General features: G+C 41.2%; 1 protein-coding gene and 1 pseudogene across 20 annotated transcripts in view; both read right to left on the reverse strand.

Moving 5' to 3' along the window:
* SETDB2 (SET domain bifurcated histone lysine methyltransferase 2) overlaps window positions 1-16,819 on the reverse strand; it is an 85,070-nt gene that overhangs the window by 28,602 nt on the left and 39,649 nt on the right. For 11 of the 20 annotated variants that reach the window (XR_010837139.1, XR_010837140.1, XR_010837142.1 and 8 more), the window contains 4 exons: window positions 16,515-16,608; window positions 13,395-13,720; window positions 9,781-9,869; window positions 5,080-5,329 (listed from right to left, as the gene is read on the reverse strand). Coding sequence is in view for 10 of the 20 variants with exons in the window: in XM_067016317.1 (XP_066872418.1) it covers window positions 5,080-5,329; window positions 9,781-9,869; window positions 13,395-13,720; window positions 16,515-16,608 (759 nt within the window). In the remaining 10 variants the exon portion in view is untranslated. Of the gene's footprint in view, window positions 1-2,573; window positions 2,706-3,349; window positions 3,403-5,079; window positions 5,344-5,560; window positions 9,191-9,497; window positions 9,593-9,780; window positions 9,870-13,394; window positions 13,721-16,514; window positions 16,609-16,819 lie in introns of those variants that run through there. The other 9 variants (XR_010837147.1, XR_010837146.1, XR_010837148.1 and 6 more) reach the window with 5 other exon arrangements.
* Window positions 10,630-11,030, reverse strand: LOC136792771 (small nuclear ribonucleoprotein G pseudogene; annotated as a pseudogene).

Raw genomic sequence — 16,819 nt, forward strand, 5'->3', positions numbered from 1 at the left:
TAAGGTGGCATCTGCATTTTTTCTCTGGCACTGATGTCCTTAGCCCATTTTTCTATTGGTTTACTCACTACTTCCTTACTGATTTGTAAGAGCTTGTGGTGTATCCAGGATACTAACTCTTTGTTAGTCAAACATGTGGCCTTTTAACTTTGTTTATAATGTTCTCTGATATATAAAATGTTTAAAGGTTTTGTTTGATGAAATTATATCAATCCTTTATCACTTCTCACTCTTGGGTAGGGGGAACATAACTTCGAAGACACCTCTTCTTTTCCTCTAGAATTGTATTTCTTACATTAGAATATTAACATGGAATTTATTTTATTGTAAAGTATGAGATGGAGATCTAACTTATTTTCATAATGGCTAGCCACTGATTTAAAATCATTTTTCATATATTTAGATTCGTTCTACATACTTCTATTTGTTCCACTGATCTGTCACTTCCCCCACCAATACAACATTTTACAATTTTCAATGTTTTAGAATATATTTTAATATTTGACCACACAAAGCCTCCATCCTAGGATGAAAATGGGAAAAAAAATCCCCCAATTTTATTCACCTGGGACCCAAAATCTACTTCGATTAAATACTGTGTTCTTATTTAAAAGAACACTCAAACTGGACATTAAAATGTGTAAAGCATAGGCTAAAAAAAAAGTTTCAGGCAGTTAAATTACTAGTGTTAAAATTCCCTAATAAAAAAAATATGATGTTTGATAGGCTATGCAGCACCCCTTGTGTAAGAGCTAGGCATTTTTGCAGTGTCACCCTTTCCTGTGAAGAGCTGCACCTGCAGACAGGTGAACTGCATCGGGCTGAGCTATCAGGCCGCTGATTCCTAAGTGTGATCCCCTGTGCTTGCTCTGGGGTCTCTGCCTGTCTGAGCTACACTCCCAAGTCTGCAGGGTCTTGGCACCTGGGAACACAGAGGTGGTGGCAACATTGCTGTCCTCTGATCTGGAGTTTCCAGTGCTGATGGACAGAAACCCAAGGTGGACACACAGGCTCCACCTAAGAGTTTTGTTTTGTTTTGTTTTGTTTTGCGGTACGCGGGCCTCTCACTGTTGTGGCCTCTCCCATTGCGGAGCACAGGCTCCGGACGCGCAGCCTCAGCGGCCATGGCTCACGGGCCCAGCCGCTCCGCGGCACGTGGGATCTTCCCGGACTGGGGCACGAACCCGTGTCCCCTGCAGCAGCAGGCGGATTCTCAACCACTGCGCCACCAGGGAAGCCCCACCTAAGAGTTTTTTCCTACTAAAACACCCCCCTCATCACAATTTCCTAAAAGAGCTTGGCTATTCTAACTTGTTTATTCTTCTAGACTGGGGGATCACAGAACTCTCTGTAGTTGGGAGAGTAACATTAGAGGCTTTTACACAGACAGGCATCCCTCACATCTGAACATTTGCTGCACATTATCTGAAACTCATGGACCAAATACATTTGGATAACTTGATATTCCTCACTATCTGAACTCAGGAACTGTACAGATTCAGAGAGTGAGGGACAGGTGTATCATGGGGGCTGGGACATTCCACATTATGGAAGAGTCCATTGGTCTCCATCAGTAGTTGAGACCAAGAACAATGAAGATATGTAGGTCTCCCCAAGGTCTTTCTACTGGGTCTAGCAGGCCTAAGGACTCACAGAGACCGACTCAACGAGAATTCTCAAAAAGGAAACTGGTAACCAGGAAAGGTTCTATAGAATGAAGCCAAAGAAAAATTATAAGCCAAGAATACATGAACTACGACTAACTCAAACCAACAGTGGCAGTCTCGCCAGCAATCTCCAGGCTCAGCTCCACCTGGGAAGGGATTGTTAAGGCCTCAGCCTCTGCAGGGGTGTCTTCCCAATGCTTCTCTCCCAAGAGACGGTCTTAAAGCTCACCACACAAGGGCAATCCACCCAGAAGATAGAATCTGGGGTAGTCAGATAGGATGGCCAAGGAACATGTTCCACCACTAAAGAAATAAGTGAAACTGATAGAATGAGACTAACCCTATACTTCCATTTACAATCCCCTTCCAATAGGGTATGGTCTATGTTCTGGACTGGCAACCAATTTATGGTACTGGCTTGGAAATTCCTTCCTCTTTTCTCCTTTGATCAATAGTTTTCATTGCAGTTTACTATTTTAGTTCTGCCACTGTACATCCGACGTGTAGACGTTATTACTGAGTCCAGTGACTGCATACCTGAACTGACCAAAACAGAAGGGGAGTAGATATTACCTAGAGGCTTGGTAATGGACTTGGAAAATGAATGGCTTCATCACATTGTCTCTGGGTGGTGTGACTGGATGTAACTTTCGGAGAAGTTTGGCAGGATGCATATTTGGGATAGCCAGAATGCATTACTGGGGACAGCTGCAGAATGTGAAAAGAGGAATAAGGAGGTCTGTGTTATAAGGGAGGGGTGGCAGGCAGCCAGGGAATAGGATGTTCAGTGCACTTCTTTAGGGTATCCATTTGACTTACAATCATACACAGGGATAAGCCCCCGTAGGCATGTTTATACTATGTGACTCTCTCCCTAGGCACAGCTGACAGTCCCAGAGGACCTACCTTCCCATCTCCCAGATATACAAAATTCAGAATAGAAGATTTTAGTTCAGATTGGGCTGGTTTCTTGAAGGAGGAGATATAAAAACTGAGAGGCTGTGAGGGTAGCCATCTTCTATCCCATTGTCAGGAAAACTGGACCAAAGAAAGAGAACAAAGCAGATATTCTGAGTGCTGTCAAAGTTTATGATGGCTTCTCAGGCCCTATTTCCTGGCTCTTTCTCATAAATGCTATAGCATCCATGTTCCTAGGGCCTGTGAGTGTGGTCTCCCTGCTTTCCAGTAACAAACGTCCCTTTTGCTTAAATTACATCAAGTTGATTTCGTACTATTTGTAGCCAACAAGTCCTAATTAACACTGGAAGTACCATGACCTGATCTGTGCGTAGGCACGTGTGTACATATGTGTGTGCGCACACGTGCACTTGAGAGTGAGTTCCAGCAGCAGCGTGGAAAGTGGACAGCCCTGCCTTCACTGTCTTCTACCTGGTTCATTCTGATAATCTCATTTCCCTCCTTCTGCTTTCCCTGTCATGACTCCACTTCATTCTTCACGTTGCTGCCAGAGTGATCTATCTAAAATGTACATTTGCCCATGTTTCTCTCCTGCTAAAACCCCTTCTCTATCACCTAAAGATCAGAAGCCAAGCTCTTGAGTGCTACATACAACGCCATTCATTCCTTCAACATATACTTAATGAGAACCTACTATGTATAGTTTTAGGCACTAGAAATAAAGCAGGGAATAAAATGTGAATTTCAACTCTCATGGAACTTACATTTTAGTAGTATAGAGACATCAAAGGAGTATTATTTCAGGATGTGTTAAGTGCTGTGAAGACAGAGCAGGGGAAGGAGGTAGAGATTAATGAGTGTGGGGGAGGGCTCTTCTAAACAGGACAGGCAGGCAAGGCTGTGGAGGGTACATTTGAGCAGGTATTTGAATATGGTGGGAGCTTAGAGGACTCACAGTGCAGTGAGGGGTAGCAGAGTCATCAAGATGGGTAGGGGCTGGGTCAGATCAGGACATGGGGTACACTGTAGCCACAGTAAGATTATTCTGAAAGTAATGAGAGACTATTGGAGGGCTTTTAGTAGGAGAATCACACTTACTTTTTGTTTTTTAAAGATCATTTTGGCTACTGTGCAGGCTTGTCTGTATGAGAGGCTAGAGTGGAAGCCAGGGGACCAATAGTCCAGGTCTGAGATGATGGTGGCTTGGATGGCAGTGATGGAAGCAGTGAGAAGAGGCCAGGCTTGAGATATATTCTGAAGAGAGAACTGATTGGTCTAACTAATGCCTTAGTTGGGAGGTAAGGAGGAAAGAGAGGCACCAAGAGTGGCACTGGGGCTTTGGTCTGAGCAACCAGGTGAATGGAAGGAATGGGGAAGGCTGCTAGTGGCTGAGCAGGTTTGGAGTGTGCAGGTGTGGGCAGGCAAACAGGAGTCTTCTTTGGGACATATTCAGTTTGAGATCGTTCCTGACATCAATGAAGTTGGTTATACAAGCCTGGAGTTTGGGGAAAAGGTCAGGATGGAACTTCATCTCCAGTAACTCCTCATCTTGCATTCTGTATACACACTAGCTAAATGAAATAGTCAACTGCCTGGCCTGTGGTTGCCACATCTGCTGTTTTGTGGCTGGTGCCATTTTTCGAGTCTTCACCTCCTTCTGGCCCACCTTTTCAACCTTTCTATCTCTGGGTGACTCTTTCTCTTTAAAACTGAGATAGGATGTTCCTTGAACAGCAAGCTGAGTTGGAGGAGCCCCTCATTTGTGACTCTGTGGTTCTTAGCAGGTCACACACAAGTTGCCTATTAGACTCTCTAGGGCAGGATCTGCCTAACTCGTCTCTGCATCCCCGGCACGTGGCGCTGAGCCTGCACAGGGTAAAAGCGCTCTGCATCTGTTGAAATGCAGGGAAGGAGCCCAGCCAGAAGGCTGTTGCCTCACTTAACGGGAGGGCCACAGACTTGGAACTACTACCCGGAAAGGAGGGGGTGATTCCAAAACGTTACATTCTCTGTGGAAACTTCTCAAACTGCTTCCTGAGACCTAGCTGACCACTTCTCTTCAAGAGAGGTCCCCCTCCAGCCTTCCTCCCCAGAGCACTTCTCCGACTGCATTGTTTTAGGGGGGGGTGGAACTGGGCTAGGAGAGTAAAGCCCCAGGCATTTCCTTCGGTTTTCCTTGCTGGTTGTATTCCTAGCGTTGTAGGACTGTAGCAATGGGCTGTCCAACTAGCAGTGGGTGAGGTAAACGGCAAACGGTAAACGGAAGGCAAACCCGCCCCTTGCGAGAGGCCCTGGGCAGCGGCCTGGGCGCAGGGCCGCCGGCGGTGGACGCCCAGGGGCCGAGCGGCTGCTGAGCCAAGACCTCAGCGCTCGCTGTCTCGGGAGGCGGGCTCGCGGGCCCCCAAGCGGCGGCGACCAGGGAGCTGCCCTGGGCCCCGACTGCCCCTGCCGGACCCCGCCCTCCCCGCCTGAGCGCCCCCCGAGCAGTACTCACCGGTTGGGAGAGGGGCCACTTCCCGCGCGCCCCGGGCCTCGGACCAGCTGGCGCCGCTGCTCGACTGGAGCTCCGGAGGTCCCGCCGGTTCCATTGCTGCGCACTGCGCGCGCGCAGCCGGAAGTCCGTTTCGGCGAAATCATGATGATTCATCTCCCCTGCCACGGGGAAAGTCCCGAGCAGGAAGAGACACCTCGGCTTTGCAGATGCAGTTCTCAAACAGAAACTCGCAACTTCTCTAGATCTGAGTCTGAATTTGAATTGCTTTAAAAAAAAAAAAAATCATGCCAGGAGCTCCCCACCCTGCGCCCACTTAACCGATAGTCGGAGTAAAGGTGGCCGAAGCCCCTGGACTCAGCTGGAGAAACGATTGTTCTTCTGAGGGTTTATCCATTATTTTCTAAAAACTGTATCACACCAGGTCTGGCCTAAACAGGTCTATCATAAACGGACGCAGAATTAACTGAGAGTAATTCCAGTTGCCAGTGTCAAGCCTTTATTTAGCACCCATTGGGTACACAGCACCATACAAGACAAGGTTTTTGGTGCATGGAACAAATACACATGTAGAGAACACAAATGCATATAATTAAATAACAGTTAAAAAAATAAGTTGTTCTGTAAAAGAAGCATGTAATAGCTGGTGGTTTGCTGAGGAACTAATCAAAGGAAAACTCCTGGAGGTCTTGCTTTTTGAGCAGATTTTAAAGAGAGGAAAGGAGGCAAACTGGGGACAGAAAAGAGAACAATATTAAAAAGGATAACTTGGATAATAGTTTTGACAAACACAAATGGATTACAGAAGCAAGAGTGTGGAGCTGCAAAACGGGAGAAAAGAGCACGCTCTGGCAGCAAAGTTTTTTTGCTTTCAAGCAGTGAGATGGAAGAGTACTCCTTGCCGGGCCAGAAAGAAAGTCCTAAAGAGACTGGATAAGAAACTGAATAGCTCAGCTAGGTCAGGTGAAGCAGTTGAAGAGCCCCTTACCCCGCTCTCAGTTTATAATCTCATCTTTTCAGTGTTCCACTCTTAAGAATGAGCAGACTTAAACATTTATATGGAATCTAAAAAAAAAAGGTTCTGAAGAACATAGGAGCAGGACAGGAATAAAGATATAGACATAGAGAAGGGACTTGAGGACACGGGGAGGGGGAAGGGTAAGCTGGGACAAAGTGAGAGAGTGGCATGGACATATATACACTACCAAATGTAAAATAGATAGCTAGTGGGAAGCAGCCGCATAGCAAAGGGAGATCAGCTTGGTGCTTTGTGTCCACCTAGAGGGGTGGGATAGGGAGGGTGGGAGGGAGACACAAGAGGGAGATATGGGGATGTATGTATATATATAGCTGATTCACTTCGTTATACAGCAGAAATTAACACACCATTGTAAAGCAATTATACTCCAATAAAGATGTTAAAAAAAATCCCTTATTTAAAAAAAAAAAAAGAATGAGCAGACTGCCAAGATCACTAACTGAGGAAAGCCTAAAACATGGAAGACAAAGACCAAAGGACACATGCAGGGAAAACACAAAAACAAACCTTGCAGGTCACAGAATATTCAGGAAGAAGAAAATATAGATATGAATGCCTGTATGTATGTTACATTATATAAATAGTATTTTCAAAGAGATAAGATACTGCAACCATGAACCAAAAATAGGATATTGAAGAAAAAAAACATTCAGAGAAGAGAGCTCTAGAAATTAAAATGAGACCAAAAAAAAAAAAAAAAAAACCATAACCAGAACAAAACAAAACCCAATCCCCACCCCACAAAAACCCCCCAAACGAAAACCCAACACAATAGACAAATTGGAAGATTAAGTTGAGGAAATCTCCCAGAAGGTAGAGCAAGAAGACAAAGCTAGAAATTAAGAGAAAAGAAAATGAGAGAACCAATCCTGGAGGTCTAATGTCTAGATAAATAGGAATTCTAGAAAGAGACAACAGATAACAACAACAGAACTATTTCATTAAAGAAATAGTTCAAGAAAATTTCTCTGAAGAACAAAGTTTTCAGATTGAAAGAGTCCCACCAAGCACCTCATATGAGGTATGAAAATTCACTCTTACTGGGAACAGAACACTGGGACAAAGAGACTGCTATAAGCTTGGAAAACACTGGCCACGTATACAAGAGATAAAGAACGGCTTTACCTGACTTCCAACAGTCACCCTGAAGGCCAGAGGTGAGAACATTTTCAGACTTAAAAGCAGCAACGTTGGAATGCAGCAGATGTGTTCAAAATTGGGTACGGAAGCTACTCAGGGACTCTGAGTACCCATACCCTGCCAAAATAGCAGTCAAGCGTAAGGGTAAAACAACACGTTCAAACATACAAGGGCTCAAAATATTCACCTCTCATTTTTCCCTTTCAAAAGCTACTGGAGGATGTGCTTTACCAATATGTGGGAGTAAATCAAGGAAAGGGGAAATAACGGGATTTAACTGGAAACAGACCTGGCATAGGGAAGACAAAGGGACTCTCTAGGAAGCTGATGGAAGATGACAGCTGTGAACCAGTACAGAATGAAGCAGATCAAGATGTCCATTTCGGCACAAAAACACTTTCCATACTTATCAAGTGTCTTCACTTATTTTAGTGCATTGCCTAAAATTCCTGCATCTTTACTGTGAATAAATGGACTTCTCAACTTTCCTCATCTGTCTACAGGCTGTTGGGTTATAATTTTTTGCTCCCTTTCCTAGCTATTTGGTTTCCCACTCTCTAAACCAATTTCAAGTTAAATTTTTATTTAGTTCAATATTTTTAAGAAATTAATCGGGTCCAAACTTAGAAGAGATTTTTGTTTGAAAGGTAACCAAACTAAACCCAGAATCAAGATCAAAAAAGAAAAAAGAAAAAAAACCCTCAAAAACCAGAACTACTTTTAATTACTCCTTTTTGAGCTAGTATTCCCTTCTGGTTCCTAGTGGGAAGTTCCTGGCAGCCAAATGTACATCTTTGTTACAGATAAAATTAGTTTTAACTCTTAGAGATTCTCATCCTCTTTCCACTAGACAACCATGGTTAGGTAACCTAGAGCAAAGTAACTCTTTCCCTTTTTCTCTAGGAAAATAATTTGCACATCATGCCTAGGACAGTCCAAGGGTCTGTTTCAGACTTTGCAGTTCAGTAGAATTGTTTTGTTTTGTTAAGTGAAATTTTTGCCCAGCACAATCTCTTCTGGCTTAAATAAGCCATGTCTGACTATTTTCTAAGTTTCCTTTTCTTAAGGCTCTATCTAGAACAAAAATATTCTAATTCCTCCAAGTTTCTATTCCCTCCTTTCCTGTCTGTGTTTATGTGGAAGGAGTGAAGAGAATCTGTGGAAAAGAAATTGAATTGCAAAGAGTGTGCCAAAACCTTCCCCACAGGAGAGCTTCTCCCCCTTCTCTTTCAAAGGGACTGATGGGACACTTTCACAGAGCCAGATACAGCTTCTCCAACTAGCATTAAAATACTTGGAAGTAATATGCATGAAGTGAATTTCGACAGATTCTTCAGGCTCTGTTGCCCACCTTATGGTTCACAATGGTAAATTATTTGCCAGGAATTAAACATAAATAAATTTTGTAGGTAAAGATGTGAGCTTTGGTCCTTTGGGGCCATGAAAGTCAAAGATAATTCCAAAAGCAATAAGAAGTGCTGAAATCAATTGTGACATTTGTCTTTCTTAATATATAATTTACAAATAAGTTACAAATTATATAGCAGTATTTCATAAAAAATATACACTTCCATCCTACTCATGTACAGTTGAACAGCAGTAAGAATAAAGAGATACCCTATGCATATGAAAATGTCCTTATTTTGTTCCTAGCGTTTCTAAGTAATGCAAATGGACCCCCCAACAAGGGTAAACTGAGAGGAATTCTCTTGATGGATCATAACCTAAATTAATTCCACTGACCACTGGGGTTTCTTTTGCATGGCTCTAATTTCAGCTTGGTAAGTTAATTTCATGAACAGGCACTAGCTACAGATTTATAATATTTTTTTCCTGCACTTATTAACCCCACATTGGCAGAATATTTCTTTTTCAGGCATAGTCCCAGCTTCATAACCATAATCCCATGTTAGTTCTGTTCTTGCTTTCACATACCTAGAAAGTAGAAATTTTAAAAATAATCATAAATTACCCTGAATAACTACCAAATGAACCAAATTTGATTATATCAATTTTCATATTAACATCATTAACCATCCTCAAAAATATGGTTTTCTCTCTCTCCAACACCAACCAATTAGGAATGCTCTTTTTTTTAAGAATAATCATTTAAGTTTTATTTCAAATCTACTACAATCATTAAGTAAGAAGAAACTTGTCAATATCCACAAGGAAGGAAAAGTGTGTTTTGCAAACAGTGGAACCCAGTAATGTGATGAGGCATGTGGTGTGGCAGTTGGGGGCAGTTTGGACTCAAAGATGTAGCATTCTGCATCATTTATCCTCTGAACTGAACTGGCTGAGGCCTGCCATCCTTAGCCTTTTCAGGCATTAACTCTAAGAGGAAATAAGAATGAAAATTTCAGCTATTTAAAATTTTATTGACCACAAACAGTTTGGGATAACTGAATATTCTAGGGTGCCAGATATGTGGGGCTACAGCACGTATCTTCTTTTAATATTTTTCTACTGATATTTTTAAAGTCACAATTTCAAAATTAAATCATATAAAAAAATTTTCAAACCTGTTGGTGAAGAACGCCACCAATGGAAAATTTCTGTCATGTGTTTCTACAAAAACATTCTGTACCAAAAGATTTGGGCAACAACTATGCTGTTAAAAAAAAATAAACACAGAGGTTAGACATAGCATCAAGTTCTTTGCAGCATTAGAATACCATTCTGTTCCCAACACATCTAACTTATTTTTGTTTATATCCTTTTTTTCCTGACTAGTATATAGACTATCATAGCTCATTACAATTTTGTTGACGGTAGGAATCCATTCAGAAAAGCCCTGTTTTGACACTCTTACATCTTTCCAGTAGAAATGCAAAATGGTACAAACCCCTATACAAGATAATCTGTCAATATTTATCATTATTATAGATGCATGTCTTTTGATTCAGCAATCCATTATCTGGAAATGTATCCAACAGATATATCTGCACATGCATCCATGTGTAAGATTATTCATTGAACATTGTTTTTTACAGTAGAGGTTTGGAAACAATCCAAATATCTATCGAAAGAGGATTGGTTACATGAACTTTAGGATTCCCACACATTGGAATCCTATGCAGCTATTAATATAAACAAAAAGAACAGGAGCTCTGTGTACTGATTAGAAAGATCTCCAGGGCATGTTGCTAATTAAAAAAAAAAAACAAGGTGTAGGACAGTAAATATAATATGCTACCTTTTATGTAATGGGTAGGAATAAGAACCTATATTTATATTTACTTGTATTTGCATAAAGAAACTATAAGAATACACAAAAAAGTAATAAAAATGATCTTACTATAGAGGGTGGAGTGGGGACAGGGTGAATGGGGGCAGAGTACATTTTTTTTTAAACAAAACAAAAAGTTTAATATGAAGAACGGATATGACCTGAGTTTTACAACATAGTCAAACAGTTGGAAAGGGTACCTGTATACGTAACTAATTTCTCTGCTGAACATGACCTTCTCCTTTCTCCAAGGCTTCTAACATGATGATACTATTTCCTCTTATTACCACCATTCCAATATTGTTCTGTTGCCCACTAGCTGCCACCTCTACACATTCATCTTTCACCAGATTCATAAAGGGATCAAATCCTAGCAATATTCCTCAGACATATTTGCCACCATTAAATTTCAATGATAACTTCCTGTCCACACAGTTTTTTTCAATTTGGGCCTGGTAAGCTTTACTCATGGTGCCTACTTGGCAGGGTCAGAGCTACCTTGAAACAGAATTCTGTTTGGCTGTATGTATTCTCTAAGGCTTTTTATTTTATTTAAACTTTGAAATCATGTGAATGTATTATCTAAGTAGAAAATTAAATTAAAGAAGAAAGAAAAGCCCTGTTTTTTTCCTCCTATAAACAAGAGATGGACCCAGCTGGTGAAACCAACCATATAGTTCTAGTGCAGCCACCATTCAACATAACCTACCAGAAAGGAAGCCACAACAGTCCTTTGCTAGAGATCATTCTTTAATGATCTTCTGGCTCTCCTGGCATGTTTAATAGCTCCTAGCATGTTTGGCAATAGTGTAGAAGTAGTGAAAGTGGAACAGAGAAAAGCAGTTGTAGGAAAGAGGAAGGGAGGAGAGGATTCTGTTCCCTGTTAACCAAGTATCCTCCTAACTAGGAGAGAAAAAGAAAAAAGCCAAATAAACACATTTATCTAGCAAGGAGAAAAGCTCTTTGGTTTTAAAGATTTTCCGACTTAAGAGTATTTTCTCTTCTGATGGCACCTGAATTACATGTAAAATTATCACTGAGGGCTTCCCTGGTGGCGCAGTGCTTACGAATCCACCTTCCAATGCAGGGGACACGGGTTCGAGCCCTGGTCCGGGAAGATCCCACGTGCCACGGAGCAACTAAGCCCGTGTGCCACAACTACTGACCTGTGGCCCTAGAGCCCGCGAGCCACAACTACTGAGCCCGTGCGCCAAAACTACTGAAGCCCGCATGCCTAGAGCCCATGCTCCGCAACAAGAGAAGCCACCGCAATGAGAAAGCCCACGCACCGTGACAAAGAGTAGCCCCTGCTTGCCGCAACTAAAGAAAGCCCGCGTGTAGCAACGAAGACCCAACGCAGCCAAAAATAAATAAACTAATTTAATTAAAATTAAATAAAATAAAAATAATCACTGAACATCAACTTCAAACTACTTAAAAGTCATTTTAAAGAGGTGTTGAGGGAATTTCCTGGTGGTCCAGTGGTTAGGACTCCACTTTCACTGCTGAGAGCACAGGTTTGATCCCTGGTCAGGGAGCTAAGATCCTGCCAGCTGTGCGGCGTGGCCAAAAAAAAAAAAAAAAGGGAGGTGTTGAGCTTAGCAAAGGGAATGCATAAAACAATCATGGGCCATGCATGCTTCCCATTACTTTAAGGGAAAAAGCAAAGCTGCCCATCCCACTAATTCAACCCCAGAGAGGAAGAAGAGCTCTGATACAGATCAAAGAAAAATTAAGGCCATATCCAGGGGTCAGTGTACTAGAGTGGACCTTTCCAAAGATGTGTGGAGGGTATCAAAGTTCCCATCCTCCTTCCACGACTCTTCTTCACTCTCCTGGATAGGATAAGCAATGACAAAGTGGAGCCCAGAGAGTAGGGGGCATATAGGTGGCTTCCACATGGTCCAGTTGGCCAAAGAAAGGAGAGTCTATATACACACTGGGACTAGAGGTTGAAGGGGATTTTTTTTTCCTGTAGGATTCCTGGGACCATACATTCTTTGATAAGCATGTATGACGGTAGGAGGCAGGATAGAATAGCAGTCTGATGGGAAAGCTACACGGTAACTCCAATCCCACCCTACACAGTAGTTATGGCCAATATACAAGTTATCCCTCTTATCATGAAGATGCCAGGAGTCTTAAGCCTTGAACCTTAAAATCAGAGAAATCATAAATATTTCTCTGTAGAAATAAAAATAAATCTTATTACATATATCCCAAACATACACAGAAACAGAAAACGACTATGGTTTAGGAATAAAAAAAGGAGTAAGATAGTAAAATGCAACATTCTGATAAATGTACTGTCTTTCTGTACTAAGCCACTAAAACCACTCAAAACTTAGTGAGAGTAAGTAAAACATAAGTACTCCCAACTGATTTTTTTGAATAGATAGAGGCTTTTCTGAATAAGACATACTGTATTATATAAGACACAAAAGAGAAGCTTATTCTATGTGTCCCATTGTGATTTTTTTTTGAAGTAATGAATCTTGAAAACCTTTCAATAAACATATATGATTTTCTTATAGCTTTCTCAAGCAAATGTTTACTGTGTGCCAGGTACCTTTTAGGCACTTTATATATAATACATTTAATCTTCACAACATCCTAGACAGTTATTATTATTATCTCCATATTATAGGGGTTGGAAATAGAGCATAGAGAGGTCAAGTAACATGCCCCAGGTCATGTAAGTGGAGGACTGGCATTTTTTTTTTTTTAATTGAAGTATAGTTGGTTAGGACTGGCATTCTAATCTAGGTAGTCTGGCTTTGGAGTTTTTTAATCATATTTTCCTCATGATTTTGTTAAGAAGCCTAGGGAAAAAAAGAAAAAAAAAAAAAAGAAGCCTAGGGAAAAAAAAATGTGTTTAGACATAGGAACCTCAGCCCATATACTCACATTAAGGAAGCGGCCCACATTTCCTTCTTTTGTGGCATCCAATAAAAACACATTCCCTTTATTGAACTTTTTTAGAGAATCAGATGAAGCATTCTTGGTTTCACTTGGTAACTCTTTATCACAAAAGACCTGCTGGTTTTGACATGCTGGAGATTTTTCCTCTTGGGGCTTTTGTATTTGAATCTCATTCTGATCATCCAGTGTGACTGTTTGGTGACGTCTGCCCCCTGGTGGAGTTTCTTCTCTACATTTAGTTATATCTATCACATCTGATTCAATCACAGGGCTGTCTTCAGAATCTTCAACTTGGTTTGAGCTTGAGTCCTCTAGTAAACATTGTGGAAGGAATTGTCAGGAAATATAATTGGCTGAGCAATAGTGCTGAGAGTAACAATACTAATTAAATGTAAGCTGTGCTAATTATTGCTAATCCTTACAATGTATTAAGGTAGACAGTACTCCAATTTTACAAATGAAAACTTCAAGCCTCTGAAGGCTTAAGGGATTCACCTAACTAGCAACAGTAATGAGAAGTGGGGTAAGAAACCCAGAAATAACTGACTCGAAAGCCTGCCTTCTTTCTACTACATAACAATGCCTTTTTATGAATCTGTATACATGTTGCTTCCTGTTACTATATTTAATCTCTACTCCTTAGAAGTTGACTTACCTCTCTTCAACTTTGGAATCTGCATTTAAGTGTATTCTAAACAGCTGTAACAGAGGGTATTTAGGGAGCACTTTAGGCCTTTAATATACCAATAAAAGGCCTGAGGAGACCCTGATGGAGTCACCCTCTGTAAGTCCCCATAGTAATAACTATTGCTATGGTTTTTGTATACATTAGTGTTTGGAGTATTTTTACTAGATGATCATTCAATAATTACACTTTTACAAACAACAGTACTTTAGAAGAAGATGAACTACTTATTTTTCTTATCCAATAATGGAAATAATTTTTTGAAAATATTCAAAAGTATGAATGCATGTCAAATGGAATAAAATGACTTATTTTTAAAAAGTCATTTGTGGGGGGCTTCCCTGGTGGCGCAGTGGTTGGGAATTGCCTGCCAATGCAGGGGACACGGGTTCATGCCCTGGTCTGGGAGGATCCCACAGGCCGCGGAGCAACTAAGCCCATGAGCCACAACTACTAAGCCTGTGCGTCTGGAGCCTGTGCTCCGCAACGGGAGAGGCCGCGACAGTGAGAGGCCCGTGCACCGCGATGAAGAGTGGCCCCCGCTCACCGCACCTGGAGAAAGCCCTCCCACAGCAACGAAGACCCAACACAGCCAAAAATAATTAAATAAATAAAAATTTTTTAAAAAGTCATTTGTGTCACCTAATTCAGTGGCACGAAGAAATTATACTTCTCTAAAATTAATGTTTTTGATGTAATCATCACTGTTGCTGGTTGCTACTCCTACATGTACTCATATTTTAATCATGGGTTACTTGCCATAATAGTACATAACTAATTTTTGTGGTGCCTGCTATATACATTGTAGCAGTCAATGGAAATGACAAAAGAACCAAAAGTAACAGTAGTCGTATGGCTCACATGCATTAAATGGTTGATATATCAGAATGTCATCCCAAAATATGCATCTCTGACATAAGGACTATTTTGAGCTAAGGGCAATTAAGCAGCAATACAGAAAAAGCTCAGTCCTACCCCCATCTGTGTTAAAGCAGGATATAAATTTACAAAGGTGTCCCTCCTTCTATAATACTAGGAAGGGCAAAAGTTAATTACCAGAGATAACTTTAGACCTTTATCAGCTTGGAGACTGAACCAGAGCAATCTACATAGCAAACTTGACTAACTAGCCTTTATCTACCATTGGTTTCACATATATCTGGGTTCCCACAATTTCCACCCTGAGAGATTCAAGGCCCTTTTCCTTTGTCTGTTGTTCCTCTAAAAATGTATTGTTCTTTGACTAAGATGCTAGATAAGCCAGAGTTCTAAGCCACCTCTCTGAGTTACTCATCTCTGAGTACTCATGTGTCATGTGTACAATATGCATACTAATAAACTTTTGTTTTTCTCTTGTCAATCTGTCTTTTGTCAGTCTAATTTACAAGGCCCCGGATAGACAGTTTAAGATGGGTAGAAAGAGATTTTCCTCTTCTACAGGTGAAATTATTATAAGTGCCCTTTCTTGATAGACCTTTTCTGTCAAGGAGCTGCCTTGCCTCCCCCAGTCTCCATCCTTTAAGACCAGGTGGGGAGTTGGCGGTGCAGATGCAAGGAAGCCCAAAGGCAGAAGAGGCAATGGTTGGTCAGTTCTTCACAAAGGGTCATGTCTCAGCAATGCCTCTGCACTGAGGGATATATTGAAATGCAAATGAACCAAAATCCAAGTTTGTCAGGTTGTAATATTAACCATGGCAGGTCCGGTAACACTGAAAGATAAGCACTCAGGGTAGCAATATTTACACTTTTTGCTAAGCATCCCCTGCAGCAGCACTGGCTGGAATACTGCAGGAGAATGATGTGTCTATATTTTTAAGAAGCCTAAACAAAGAGTTAGGAAATAGCTGCATTGGACAATGCTTCCAAAGCTACAGATGGACTATGCAGACTTGGAGCTGACCACCCCATTCTCCTGCCATGTATCAAGTCATGGTTGGCATCTAGACCAGGGGTCAGCAAACTTCTTCTGTAAGGGGCCAAACGGTAAATACTGTAAGCTTTGTGGGCCACAAGGTCTCTGTTGTGACTATTCAGCTCTGCTGCTATAGTGTGAAAGTAGACAGAGACAACATGTAAATGAAAGAGTGTGGCTCTGTTCCAATACAACTTTATTTAGGAACACTGAAATTATAATTTCCTATAATTTTCAAGTGCCACAAAGTATTATTTATCTTCCCATTTTTTCTCAGTTATTATTTAAAAGGTAAAAATTATCTTAGCTCATAGGCTATACATAAACAGGGAGTGGGCTGGATGTGGCCCACCAATTATAGTTTGCCAACCTCTGATCTAAACCAGTAGAAACTCTTGTGATGAATGCCACATTTTTGTTATGGAGTCTGAGAAAATGAGCCACAAGTACTGAGCAAGAGAGACAAAAAGGCAGAAGAGGAAGGCAATCAGATTGAAACAAAGCCTACCTCTCATTTCCTTGGCTTTAGAGTTCAGATGTACTTGAGTTGGTTTCAATCCACCATTATCTTCTGAGGTGACAGACTCTGAGCAAGTAAATCCCTTAAAAGAAAACAAGGAAGATGTCTTTACTTCTTAGGTCAGGAAAAAAAAATTTAATTTAGCAGTAAGGCCTCTTTCATCAAGTGTCAATCTTCATACGCTACAGCTACTAGATTAGTTTTGAAAGCCTTTCTGAAGTGATGGAGCCCTTATGGCTGTACTTTACTCCTAGGCACTTCAGTGCGCAACAGCTATGAAAATTATAAGGACT

This window comes from Kogia breviceps, chromosome 16 (genome assembly GCF_026419965.1).
Source record: "Kogia breviceps isolate mKogBre1 chromosome 16, mKogBre1 haplotype 1, whole genome shotgun sequence".
Taxonomy (NCBI): Eukaryota; Metazoa; Chordata; class Mammalia; order Artiodactyla; family Physeteridae; genus Kogia; species Kogia breviceps.